Source organism: Xiphophorus couchianus, chromosome 6 (assembly GCF_001444195.1).
Source record: "Xiphophorus couchianus chromosome 6, X_couchianus-1.0, whole genome shotgun sequence".
Classification (NCBI taxonomy): domain Eukaryota; kingdom Metazoa; phylum Chordata; class Actinopteri; order Cyprinodontiformes; family Poeciliidae; genus Xiphophorus; species Xiphophorus couchianus.
In genome coordinates, this window is record NC_040233.1 from 17,821,178 (window position 1) to 17,835,369 (window position 14,192).

At 35.9% G+C, this 14,192-nt stretch overlaps 1 protein-coding gene across 2 annotated transcripts in view; it reads left to right on the plus strand.

Annotated features, from left to right (window-relative positions):
• The window catches only part of wnt9a (wingless-type MMTV integration site family, member 9A), a 28,195-nt gene extending 17,417 nt beyond the window's left edge, over positions 1–10,778 (plus strand). For both annotated transcript variants that reach the window (XM_028021718.1, XM_028021720.1), the window contains 3 exons: positions 2,561–2,820; positions 4,707–4,969; positions 7,694–10,778. In XM_028021718.1, the coding sequence (XP_027877519.1) occupies positions 2,561–2,820; positions 4,707–4,969; positions 7,694–8,188 (1,018 nt within the window). In that variant the 3' untranslated portion in view covers positions 8,189–10,778. The remainder of the gene's footprint in view (positions 1–2,560; positions 2,821–4,706; positions 4,970–7,693) is intronic.
• The last annotated feature ends 3,414 nt before the right edge of the window (positions 10,779–14,192 follow it).

Sequence of the window (14,192 nt, forward strand, 5' to 3'; positions counted from 1 at the left end):
TGGGGTTGTTTCAAGAAAATAGATAGTATCTATTTTGTATTGTACATGTACAATTTAATCTTGTACTAGCAATTAGGTCCAAGACTAACTCATATGGATTTATTCTAAATTAAATTATCAAGAGAGTGATCTGCTGGAGGTAAGATGTTAAATGCTCATATATTTGAACAGGACCATAACAATTATTTTAGGTCAACATATCACCTATCCATATTGCTTAATGACCTAGAGATCAGGGATTAGGTTATTACCATCATTTCAAATAAAAGTAAATAAACTAAAAATCCTTTGGATTGCTGAAGTATTTACTTTTTCTCTCTTTGCTCTCTTCATCAATAAAACCTTTGCTTTTACATGCTTTTAAAGTTGGAATTTCAGTCTCTGTTTTTTTCTAACCATAATAAAAATAACATCTTGATATTTCATATCTGTATCAATAATCAACTGAATGTGGTGTCACTACGCAAATACATGTAGTTTTAAAAATAAAAATAAAGCTGCAGAAAGACACACCTCCACAGCTGTGCTGCTGTGGCTTTCTTTAAATCTGTGTATTCTTCAGTTTCAGCTTTGACTATGAAGGAGGCCAGAAAAGACGCATAATGAGCAACTACTGTGCCAGATCTGAAAGGCGATGTGACCAAACTGGTCACAGGCTGACGGTCATGTACCCCATGTGTGTTTACAAAAGTAACACTCTGCTTTTCCTATCACAAACTGAGATGACTGGTCATAGGTTTTGCCAGCTGTGCGGCAGTGGATTAAAATGTGCAGATGGCTCCCTTTATATAAACTGACAAAAGGCATACAAGTTTACCACATGTTCTCATTCCTTGCTTTGAGATTTTAAACATTTGCCTGTTAGACAGTGCTTTGCAAAAGGACTCATCCACCTTAAATGTTTTTGTCAGTTTGTCATTTCAGAGTCACAAATGTTAGTGGATTTTATTTGGATTGTATGTAATACACCAACAAAAATTTCTGAATTTTCACTTAGTGGAACAAAATTCTTACAAGATTTTATAAACTGTTTGCCTATAAAAATCCAAAAAGCGGAGCATGTTTTTTTGCATTGTACTTGTGTATTTTGTATTGACGTTTTGGGGTATGTCTTTACCAACTTTCCAGACTGAATTTAATAGCTATTCTTCTTTTTAACATCTGTCAAAATCAGTGAGTAGTTACAACATCAGTGTAGCCGTCTTCCAATCAGAAGGCTTTAGGTTCAATTCCATCTTCCTCCTCTAATCTTCGGCAAGGCATTAATCCCAAGTTGCCTATGATTTGTGAGTGTGAATGGGCGAACGTGGCTCTTGTGCAAAGTGCTTTGACCTGTCAATATAACTGGAAAATTGCTATGTAAGTTCATTCTAATTACCATTTAGGTTAGGACTTTGAGTGGGCCATTCAAAAACACGATTAATATACTGTGATCTAAATCATTTAATTGTTGCTCAAGTTTTATGTGCGGGTTACTATCCTGCTGAAAAGTAAACGTCTGTCTCAAGTCACCAACCCCTTTTAACAGTTTTTTCCTCCAGGACTGCCCTATATTTATCTCCATTCATCTACCCATAAACTCTGACTAGCTTTCCAGAAAAACCCATAAATTCAATTATGATCCTGAAACTAAACGGTTTCAAATTAAGATTAAACTCATGTTATATGAGTTCTCTTTGTGGATTTCTTAAGGGAATGGGTGGCACTGAATTTTCCTTTGTGCATCAGTTTAACCCTCAAACCGTCTTAGTGCGACTCTTAAGAAGTGCACAGCAGATGTCACGGTCAGAAAACGGGAAGTGGGTGTCCCATCAGCCCGTCAGTTCCTGAAAACCTAATAAAAGCTGGGACCACGCACAAGGTAAAAACCCCCCATTGTCTTAAGACCGTGGGAGGGTTAAAGGAAGCTAAATAGAAATGCACACACACTGAAATTTTTTATGTAGGCCACTGCAAAACCACTTAATGTAATTTCACTTGGTTGATAATTTAGATTTTCAATAAAACTCATTGATGTATGTAAATGTAAACTTATTCAAGACATTCTGGGCCAGAGGAATGTCAGTTTTAAAATGCTAAGACTTCTCCAATAAATATGCAAATCCTGCGGTGTTATGTTTAATTTGCACAATACATCTGTGGATGACATGTCATATTGCATGTATATGACATATTTGTCACATTCTGGATGTGTCACTGAATGATTAACATCAAATCTCTCAAAAATCTCTAATTTCTAAGATAATTAGCATAATGTATTTCAATTACTTCAAATGAGACCAATTTCTGGAACTTCATTACAAAAGCAGAACATTTCCTCCTCTGCTGTCCTACACTGACAATCTTGTATCAAGATTTATTTAAGTCACTAACAAATGATGAATTTCCCTGAACATTAACTTTGTTCTAGTTGAGTTTACCTGAACATTAACTAAGCTTTTCGCATTACATTTCCCAGCTATGCTTCCTGATCTGTGTCTGCAGTATGGCTTTTCAACTTTATCTGATGTCGCTGCTGCGTTCCCTCACTTTTCCCTTCTACATTGTGTTTTTCCTACAGGTTGACCGGTAATGAACCATTGTCTGTTCTGCCACTGAATTCTCTACCAGAAGAGAGTACGGGTAGGGCCCACTACAAGCTTTGTGACCGTCTCAAACTGGAAAAGAAGCAGCGCAGGATGTGCAGACGAGACCCGGGCGTGGCGGATACCTTAAGGGAGGCCATAATTATGAGTGCCTTAGAATGCCAGCATCAGTTTCGCTTTGAGAGGTGGAATTGCACATTAGAGGGGCGGCATCGCGCCAACATATTAAAAAGAGGTAAGAGCAAATTATAACATACTATTTTCTTATCTCTAGATACAAAGTCCTACTTACAGTCAAGGGGAGAGCACATAACAGGTGTGTAAAACTAAACCCCATTGCAACATAGGAGATATTTAAAGTTAAAGATGTAATTACATGGACAGGCAGATCCCTGTAACAATTTAAGTGTCTGAAAACTGGTCAATGTCCTGATTCTGCAATTTAGAGTAAGGTTTCACTGAATACTCTTTGTCAGAATCAGAATCTATTATTAGTGTGGGTCTTCATTATTGATCGCACTTTTACAAAACAGCATAATGTGCAATGGCACTTGCACAAATTTTCACACTATGTCTGACTGATACTCCAGTTATAGTCAGTTCCCTTTGAAAAAAGACACTGAAATTTTGCAGTTCCAATTGCAAAAGAAGTAAATAAAAAAAATGCATTCAACATCTACAAATGAAATTCTCTGAGGTTTCTTGACTAGTCCTTCTATCAAAATAAGAGCATGCCGTGATAAAATACTCTTGTGTGTTAGGTGAGTAAAGAGATCTGTAGCCACAAGGTCTTTTTTTAAATGTAATTTAGTTGCTGTCAGCATGTGGCGTTGTCTGATGAAATAAGTCTGAGTTACAAGGCCTGGATCTGAAGGTACATTATTTAAAATGACACCTTGTAGTGTCAATGTTTGAGACTCTCACTTTGAAGTAAAAAAGTAACTAACTCTTGAATTGCTCTGTTGACAGAGTTGGCTTAAATAGATTTCTCGTCTGGGTGACAACCGTTGCTTACCATAAGTGGCTAACCAATAGCTGCCAATCTAAATCTGTCATACTGCTTAAACTTGAACTGGGTAACTACAGTATACTGAATAGAGATTCTTTGACACAGTTTAACAGTTTTGTTTGTGAAAATTTCAATTGATGAGTCAAATCAGGGCTCATTAAACAAGTTTTGATTTGTGAAATAAACTTACAAAAGCAAAGTTTTCTCAAAAAAGTTTATTTTGTTTCATTTCTGTTAACCCAGCAACTCAAATCTGAACTGGGTTTTATCCACTGCTAATTTGTTTGTCGGTATCGCAATTTAATTGCTGACATTAGTACTTTACAAATTTTCTTGTGAAAATGTTGCCACTTTGGTTGCTTAAAAGAGTGTTTTCCAACCCTGGTGCTCTAGGCACACTGCCCTGCATGTTTTAGGCATTTCCTTGCTTCAGTCTAGCTGATTTCAATTGATGACTGATTAACAGGCGTTTGTTGAACTGCAATCAGTTGAATCAGGCACATTCAAGCAGGGAAACCTCTAAAACATGTAGGGCAGTGTGCCTTGAGTACCAGGGTTGGGAAACACTGGCTTAAAATACAAAGGGGGATTGCTGATTGTTTGTATTGCTGAGTAGAATGCTTCATTAGATGGAGGAGTTTGAGCAGCACATAAGACCCTGTAGTTGCAAATTATTGAAGATAAAGGTTTGACAGCCAATCTGGACATTATAGTACCAACTGTGGTCTGGATTACATTGTTGTTATTATCAGAATTTTGCATTGCATCAACTACATAGCATTGGGATGACAGATGTTAAGATCCGAACACTTACATTTCATGGTTATTCCTTTAATACTAATATGCCACTGCAAAAAAAAAGACTGATTACAAAATGGTTTAAAATGAAGTAGAGATTAATTGAATATTAATTCATACTCCTAACTTACCATTTGAGAAGTCTGTATTCTGAATTTGAAAGTCACTAGATCATGATTGCACCCTTCTTGAATTTTAAACACATGCATGAAGAAATTCACAAACTTTCTAAAAATTAATACTATGTCTTTTTTTCTGACTATTAATATAGAAAACTACATTCTATAATTTCTATTTTAAAAATGCTTCCCCAGGATTCAAAGAGACAGCCTTCTTGTATGCCATCTCCTCAGCGGGCCTAACACACGCCTTAGCCAAAGCGTGCAGTGCAGGACGTATGGAGCGCTGCACGTGTGACGAAGCCCCAGACCTGGAGAACCGCAAGGCCTGGCAGTGGGGAGGCTGTGGAGACAACCTGAAATATGCCAATAAATTTGTCAAGGAATTTCTGGGCAAACGCTCCAACAAGGACCTGCGTGCACGAGTGGACACGCACAACACAAATGTGGGGATGAAGGTAAAGTAGGTTCTCTTATTTTTTTTTTTTTTTTTCTTCAAGGTAAAAAAATTATAGCATCTTTCCCCTCGCATCATCAATTTTTGACAGTTCCTCTAATCTTGTGCAAACTCTTATTTATGAACATCTGAGACTCATTAAAATCCCTTCTAGGGAGTAGCTTTAAAAGAAAGCAAATTTATTACTCAGGAATTTTATAGTGTTATATTTGCCACAAATGTCAATTTAAATTTTCTTTTTTATTAAAGTAATAATTTTCACTGGTAATATTAACACAGTTAGTAACTACAGCACACATGAATCTAACCAGAATACACTTATAAAGACTCGAGAATGGACAAGAGCAGAGATTATTTGGAGATATAAATAATATTGGACAGATATGTCAGCTATGTAAGCCCCAAGTGCAATAAAACATTTTGCTTTTCTATTTAGGAATTCAAATTTATCTAAGAACCTAAATTATTAAGGGCCATCGGAAAAACTGCAGAGAGAAGGAAACGTTTGGAGGGTAAACTCACAGAAATGTTTAGCTTAAAACATGGCTAATAAAATAATTTGGACTGATTAAAGTAACTGCTAGTGTAAATATGGTAAATTCTGAAACTGCTTGTTAGTCCATATTTGTTTTCTTCCCTCAGTTTAGATTGGGAGCAACCCTCATTTGTGCTCTAGCACTGCCAACCAATTGTTTGTGGTGAGCAAATACAGGGCTTTTATCTTGGAAGCCTATTTAATAGCAGTATAAAAAATAAAGAAAGACTGTAATTTGTCAAAGCAAAGTTGGAGTCTGGAACATGTTGTTTCCACTCATTTTCAAAATCAGTTATTGTAGAAGTGTGGTTCGGAAATGTTAGCAAACACAATTCCTTGATAGGATCTCACTTTTGCACAGTTTTTGTGAGTATTTTTTGTTATATTTTGAATGAGTGGAACTGTAATTTGTACATTAGGAGGTATAAGTCGTACTACATTTGCTCCAAATAAATTCCCACACTGAGGAGAAAACTGGAATGTGCTAACCTCTGCACCAAACATTTTAAAAGCTGACCAGTCAAAATTTTTTGACCTGCTGGTGTGATGAATATGCACTTCCTGTTCCCTGATCTCTTTCACAGCCGGAGAAAAGAAAAAAAAAAAAAGATTCTCTCTAAACCACACTTAAGACGCAGAGTTTTGATCTTATTTTCCTCTTGCTTTTAAAATTGTAATGAACTTTGGCTGACTGCTAAGTTAAGAGAAGATAAAATCATTTGTTGTGGTACTAAAAGCGTTAAGTTGCCAAAGTACTCAAACCCCTTGAATTTTTCCACATGTTTTCATATAATAAAGATCTACAGCTCAGGTGGGAGAATCAATTCACAAGACAACCATTGGCTCTTCACTTGACATATTTGGCAACATGCAGCTTGCCACAGTAATTTGAGGACACAGAAAACTTGTGAAAGAAAATTATGAAATTAAATTTTTTTTAATTATGAAAAAATGAAAATAGCCCTTTATTGCACTGGTGAATTGAAAGCAACTTCAGCAATGTGCTAACTATTTTAACTATTTTATAAAAGTTTTGTACTTTAAGAAACAATGGAAAAAATAAATTAGTTAGATACCGGGAGTTTCATGAAAAAAGCTGTTTGAGGTTGCAAAAATACTGGAGTGGACGTTAACCTTTCAGGAGGACAATGACATTAAACGTGCTCTCAGAACTATTTCAGTGCAATAATTTTAATAAAATAATTTTCATGTCTTTGTGCCAAAGTTCCGACCTAAATCCAATATAAAATTTATCACATGATTTCCATCCAATCTGACTGAGGTTGATCTGTTTTGCAAAAAAAAATAAAAAAATCTTGACTTTAAGTATTAACGCAAGGGGATCAAATGGATACGAAAGCTAAACTAAGATTTAATATGAAAAAAATGAAATTCTTGTGTCATTTTAACCATGCAGTCTACCATGTAAAACACCATTAACATGTATAGAAATGTGTGGTTGTAACATGACAAGACTATCTAGAAGCATTAAATTCCACTTAAGAAATTCCAACTTTATTTTGACAAAAGTATTATATTTGACATAAATGTCAGTTTAAATTTTCTTTTTTATTAAAGTAATAATTTCTACTGGTAATATTAACACAGTAACCACAGCACACATGAATCTAATCAGTATACATTGATAAAGACTCAAGAATGGACAAGAGCAGACATTATTTGGAGATAATAATCTCCAAATAGACATGGTACATGGTTTTAACCAAGATTTATAAAACACATCAAATGGCAAGTGTGTTGTTCACATGTTCAAACATGTAAGACTTTAGCAATGAATTCTGTTTGTGGGATTTTGTTTGCAATAATTTACCCTGACCTATGATAATACCTGTAAAAATGTTAAATTAAAACTTGTGTCCAAGATTTTCATCATTATCAGGTTTCCCACACACTAATTATCATTATTAAAGTCTTGATGCAGTATTATAATGCTCTCCTTTGTGTTACAAGCTATAAGCAAAGCCTCTAATTGGCCATTTTATGAAAACAAGCAATGAATATAATAGTTATCCAGTCTGAAGCAACTCTGCTTCACCCTTTTGAAATAATTGAGAAAATAATTCAACTCCTCCAAGTTTTGCTTATTAAACAAAAGGTTGTTAAATTACATTGCTTTTATGCCTTTAATGCTTTATAGTCGTTAACAAGGATCTTTTGTTTCTGCTTCAGGTAATCAAGGCTGGAGTAGAGACTACTTGTAAATGCCACGGTGTCTCTGGCTCCTGCACTGTCCAGACCTGCTGGAGGCAGCTCCTGCCCTTTCATGAGATCGGCAACCGACTGAAGCTGCGCTACGAGACTTCCGTCAAGGTCGGCAGCTCTACCAATGAGGCCACTGGAGAGGGAGACATCTCGACAGGCCGAAACCAGCAGCAGCAGCAGCAGCACTCCCTGCCTGGTCTGAGCGATCAAATCCCTCGCACTATGGATCTGCTACACATTGAAGACTCGCCCAGCTTCTGTAAACCCAGCAAATACTCAGCAGGCACCGCAGCACGCAAGTGCTACAAAGACCAGAACTGTGATGCTATCTGTTGTGGGAGGGGCCACAATACACAAAGTAGGGAGGTGACCGGGCCCTGCCAGTGTCAGGTGCGATGGTGCTGCTATGTTGAATGCAAGCAATGCACGCAGAGAGAAGAAGTCTACACCTGCAAGGGGTAAAGCATCAGCTACCGGTTGCCTCAGAATCAGTGGAGCAAGTCAAAGATGGTTGGTCTTTGTGATTCAGGTCTTTGTAATGAAGAAGACTGGTTGGTTTGTTCTCATCTGAGGTTGTGCTGCTATTGTCGGAACAACGTTCTGCAGAAAATTGAGAAGCAAACCAAAAAAAGCAAAAAGCACTTTGAATGGATTAATGTGGGCTTCAGGGGTCCTGCAAAATATTCAGACAACTGGGTTACCATCTCAAGCTTTTTAATCACAGCATTGCCTTGAGGAAAAAAGCTTTTTTTTTGTTACCTGTTTCAGATATCCATAGACAACATTTTCCAAGAAAATTAATAATCCAGTTGTAGAATAAATACACGGATGGCTTCACAAACTGATTTCTTATGGGCTTTGCTCAAAGAACAATAGAGTGTGTGAGTATGTTAAATATGTGTGTGTTCATCTTGTGTGCCTTTGCACTCTAGCAAATGTTTGAGTGATAATGTTTTTTATTCCAGTTAAAATCATATTCTGAGACTCTTCAAAAAAAAAGAAAAAAAAAAAGACTGGGTGTAAGATTAACTTTACACTCACATATTTACACTCACACACATTGTGTGTTTGCATATGTATGTAAATAAAACCAGTTATGATTTAGTGATATTATACAAGCCACTTATGTAACTATGTAAAATCAAACCACTAAAAACACAAACATTTTGTTTGTGTTGTTTTTCTCTCTTTGTTTTAATCCATTTTGGCAAGTGCCTTTGGAAAACAACACACTTGTATTTAATGTCTTGTGGATAATTTATAGATCCTTTGGGACTACTCCTTTACCAGGAGGATTTTCTTTTCTTTATTTTCAGTAATGTAATATGAAACTGTTTCTAAATGAATTAACAGAAAACAACTAAACCAATCAGTTTAGGCTATTCCTAGCCTTGAGCGAACCAGTGTTCAGGGAATAACTTAAACCACTATATCTATGAGGATAAAATAATATGAAAAACATACAGACAATTTCAAATTGGAGATACCAGTGGTTCAGGCCTGCGTTGTTGCAGCAGATTATCATTTAAACAGCAGACATGTGGCATGTGACTCTGATCAGACTTTATGGAGCTCTGTGCAGCTTCATATTTTTTTTATTGGTTTTTCTTTTTATACTTTGTTGTAAAGAAAACTGTGGAGAACTGTAGGAATGTAACTCCCTACCATTTCCATATTTGCCTCTCCTCTTCAGCTGCCACAATTTGATTGAGCCATATTACAATGTGTGCAGTAGAAGTTTAAACAGTTTGGGGCAACTGAGACTGAAATCTAACCTGACAGTGTGCAGATTTGCTCTAGTGAATATGTATGTTTATGCCATGTAGCTGGCATAAATATATTTTTGATAAGGCCGATGTCTATGTGATGTTCCACAAACTGATGCCTACACATAAAGCTGGACTTTCACCACTGCCGTCTGTGGGAAGCCAGTGAAGATTTATTCATACACAAGTTAGTCCACCTTTCTTCCTTACTATATGTGACTCAGTCAACACATTGGGTCTTAATAGGACTCTACAATATAAATTGCAGCGACACTTCATAGCAAAAGTTCAGCATTTTAAGAATTCTACTTTCTTGCTTTTTTAAGCCTGAATTAGGAGAATAACATCTGTGATGTCTGTGTGAAAGATTTACACCTGGTTTTTATAGGCTGATAGAGTGCTAGGATAAGCTATGCTAACCAGCTGCTAAATGCTAGAGAGACAAGGGTGAAACTCGACAAAAAGTGAAGAACAATTTCTCAAAACTATCAATGTGCAACTCCCTTGAATATTACCAGCACACCTAGTAAAGTTTCAAATAAAAGATATTAAATGCATTCCTCTTGTTTTGTAGTAGCATAATCTCATACTAAAGCAAACAAAACTAAAGAGCAGCAGTTACTGTCAGAATGTTAAACTTATTTATTAGCTTTTTTAGTCAGATTATGCTACTTCAACAAAAGAATGCTCCTTTACTAGAATAGAAAAATCATTTTTGGTGTTTTGCATATTTAGGAAAACAGTGCAAACAGTGCAAAGTTATTCTGGTGAAGTCACCAGAATAACTTCACATTATTCTGGTGAGAATTAACTACTGAGTGAGGGACCCATTTCTGTATTATAGCAACATTCGCGCACTGAAGCCCAATTCCCTTTAAAGTATTTTACATCTGTATTTATAGATACAATAAAGTGCAGATCTTTTCTATTTAATTTTTTTCTGTTAATGTAAGTAGCAATGGTTTCTTCTCCTGTGGTATAGCGACAAAACTGAGGCACATGTTTAGCTCTTACAAAAATTTGAAACAAACCTTTTGAGGACCCCCACAAAACAAATGATTTGGTTCAGCATCATCACTGTTTCAAACCTGCAAAATTGAGAATTTTTTAGTACGACAATTAGCCAATCAGAGTACATTTAATTCATTAGTCTCACTTTGGCATTAAATTCATGCTTTAGGATGCAAACATCACTTGGCAAATTCCAAACATTTTGATAGGAGATGGCACTCCAAATAAAGACTGGTCAAAACACATACACAGAACTTTGCACGCTACATGGTGACCATAATAGCTATGCTGAGACTCTTAGGATAAATGCCTGCTCCCCACAGATTCTGGTGGTGTTTTATGTTTTTTTTCCACATTTTTTTGGCCCAAGCGCTGTGCGGCTCTCTGCTATTAAATTAAATGGATTTGCAACGGATATGACAGATATACCAAATTCACACAGAACGCATTCTTTTGTGTGTTCTTGATTTGTACATAGGCCTACAAGCTGTCAAGGAAAAAGAGGAGCATGATGCATATTTCGATTTCACTGTCATCTATGTTCTCAAAAACAAAGCTCTGCACTGTTTAGTATTCAGTGGATCATGTATAAAATTTTATTTTGTAGAAAAGATTAAAAGATAAATTATTTTTGAAAATATTATGAGCATGTGTTTAGTGTAAATATATAAATATATAAAAAGTTTAAATTGATTTTATATCCTGGATTTTATAATGCTTTTTTTTTTTTTTCTCTTATGGGTTTTTGTGCCTTTTTGGGGTTGAGGTTTCACAAAGCAATATATTTTTAAATCTTGTATCATGTAAAGTCAAAATTAATATCCAAGCACTAATAAATCCTAAAAAAAAAAAAAAAAAAAGAAATCAATGCACCTGTAGTTATTGAAGATGATCACGGTCATCCAGATTTTTTTTATTGATTTAGATCTGATCACATAATTGCCTTTCTTGTTAAGCATCTTTTTAATTTTTATTGTAGCTGTCCAACCATATAGTTTCCTACAGTGTTAAAAAAATGCCCCCGTCTGTATGAATTGATTTATGTCCTACTTTGTTTGCATTTTGATAGGATTTATGCTGTGCTTTCCAGATACATAACACACGTCAACTGGTGTATTTTATTTTGTGAAACTATTACACCAACTGAGTTTTGTCCATGTCCACCTATTCTTGTCTTATGGGAACTCTAAATTATTTTCCCTCTACCTCATGTGTATAGCTTGTAGGCATAAACAGATCGCAAATGACTGGTAAGAATGTATTTAAGTTATTTAACATCTTTGTATAACAAAGGCGGAAAAAAAAAATCTGAAATAATAAATGAATTTTTAAAATTTTAACTTTTGTACTTTCATCATTTGATGTCTTTGGTAGCATATGGAGTAGTTCAGTAGTTCATACAAAGCATGTACTACCTTCTCAGCTAGTGTCCTATTGCTTAAATACATTGACTTATAAAAGTATTGATATTTCTTAAGATTTTCCACATTTTGTCAAAATCTCATTTTTCTTGAGATGTAGGTAAACTACTTAGTCTTCACCTGAAAAACTGACTCTTCCATAATGCACCATGGACTTTTGTCTCTATCACTAAACGTTGTTTTCATGAGAAAACAAATAAACAAAACATACCAGCAGTGATTTTCCCACAATGCTACAGTTTGTAGCAAGATGCAAGGGCTGCAGGGTGTGGCTACAAGGCTCTATATTTCAAATCCCTGGGCTGCTGTTAAAATTGTCTGAGACCCGCCTTTTTACGGAAGAGCATTGGCCAAGCCAAAATGGCTTCATGCTATGAAACAGGACGTCATTGTTGAAACTAGGTGTTTATAGGATTCTGATACAGATTTAAGGACCTTTGCAATATAACATAGCATCAAACTAACTTTGCTTGGACATGCTTTATTGATTTAGTACAAACAAATCAAAACTACAACTACAGTGCTCTGTACATTACTGCAGCACAAGAGATTTTAAATCTGTGTAAAACTAATTTATCCAAAACAAATTAATCTGACAATGACATATTTTTGTTCTGGCTTTACTGTAGTCAGACATGGCATATCTCAACATGATCTCTCGCCTCAGTAGATAAGGGTTAGAAGGTTTCAGAGTTTTCTCTGTCAACAGTCCTGCAAATATCTTGAGGCCTCATTGTGAAGCCTCAAAGCCCCATTAATCCAAGAGAAGATAGAATTTGTTATCCTAGTCTGAGAGTGGCAGCTTCTTGTTCAATTGGAAAAACACAACACAGTTATGACTGCATCTATTCTAATGCTTGAAACATCAGTGGAAAAGCCTAGAATATACTTGACACATGTTAGTAAATTAGAAGTCCAGGAGCAAGACCCTCTTGATGTCAGCTGTTCTTCCTTTGGGGATTTTCCATTGTTGAAGGAGAAACTAAAAGGCTTTCATAAATTTTACCCTCCACAGGCTGGAATCCTCAAAACATTCTGCACTGCAACAGCCTTTAATATAAATTTGAATTCTGAGTTACCAGTGTTCTGCAATTAGACTATGTGCATTCTAACTGTCATCCTCTTAGAGAAGCATTCACTTACAACAATGCAAATCAGTGAAGTTACTTTTAAACTGGGTTGCATTCACAGAGGATTCATTCTTCTACAGCACTACACAACATATCTGAAAGTGCTTTAATAATCTCTGACAAGGCCAGACTGGGAACACACAAAAAGAGCTGCTGTTTTGGAGTTTCTTTGACCATTGTCAAATTCACTGAAATCCTCCCTTTTGCCCATTATCCCTGCTGCTAAACTTCAATTTTGAAATAAAAATATTCACTTGTTATTTATCCCATCCACTAACAGATACCAGGGTGATGAGTTATTCACTTGAAGTATTACTGGTCATTAAGTTAGGTCTGATGGGGCCTAACTTAATGACCAGTGGCCTTTAGCAACAGCTAAATTTGTATTTAAGAAGAAACTATCATGTTTTATTAAAACTCTTTTGACTGAATCACAAGCATATTCTCAGAGATAATGCATACTCTAATTTGCAGCTGAGTGGTCAGTCATGACACTTTGACCCTTTCTGCAGTTTATTTATTCCTGCTTGTGCATGTCTCCAACATAAACATGTATGTTTATTCTCTAGAAACATGGAAGGTGGAAATAATGATTAACTCCAAGTTCTTAGGAAGGTTTGCTGGAGGTCTACTATGTGTACCTTCTTTGCCTATATCCTACACCCTCACTTGATTATCCGTCTTTTAGATCACTGATCAAGCTCGGTTTCTCTAGCTCAGTGGTTCCCAAAGATTTTCTGGGCCCCCTATGGATTACAATAAAATCCCCCCCAAAAAGACAAAAAAATCAACTGGGCACACACCTCATTCAGCCAGACATAAACCTATACACATATTTTGTTTTCAAACTCCACTGAAGTTTATTTCACACTTCAGGTTGCAAAAAAAAAAAAAAACACACTACAAACCATCTTTACAGTGAAACACTTTTGTGTAACTGTTTTATTTTTATTCATCCATACCGCTTCCCACGCCCCTCCCTGCAATGGCACTGCCGCGCCCCACACTTTGGGAACCACTGCTCTAGCTTTAAAAGCACATGAGCTTAGCACATTTAAAAACAGGACTAAAGTAAAAAAAAAAAAAATCAAAAAGCATTCCATCAAGGAAAACAATCAGTTATATATCAAGTGGTACA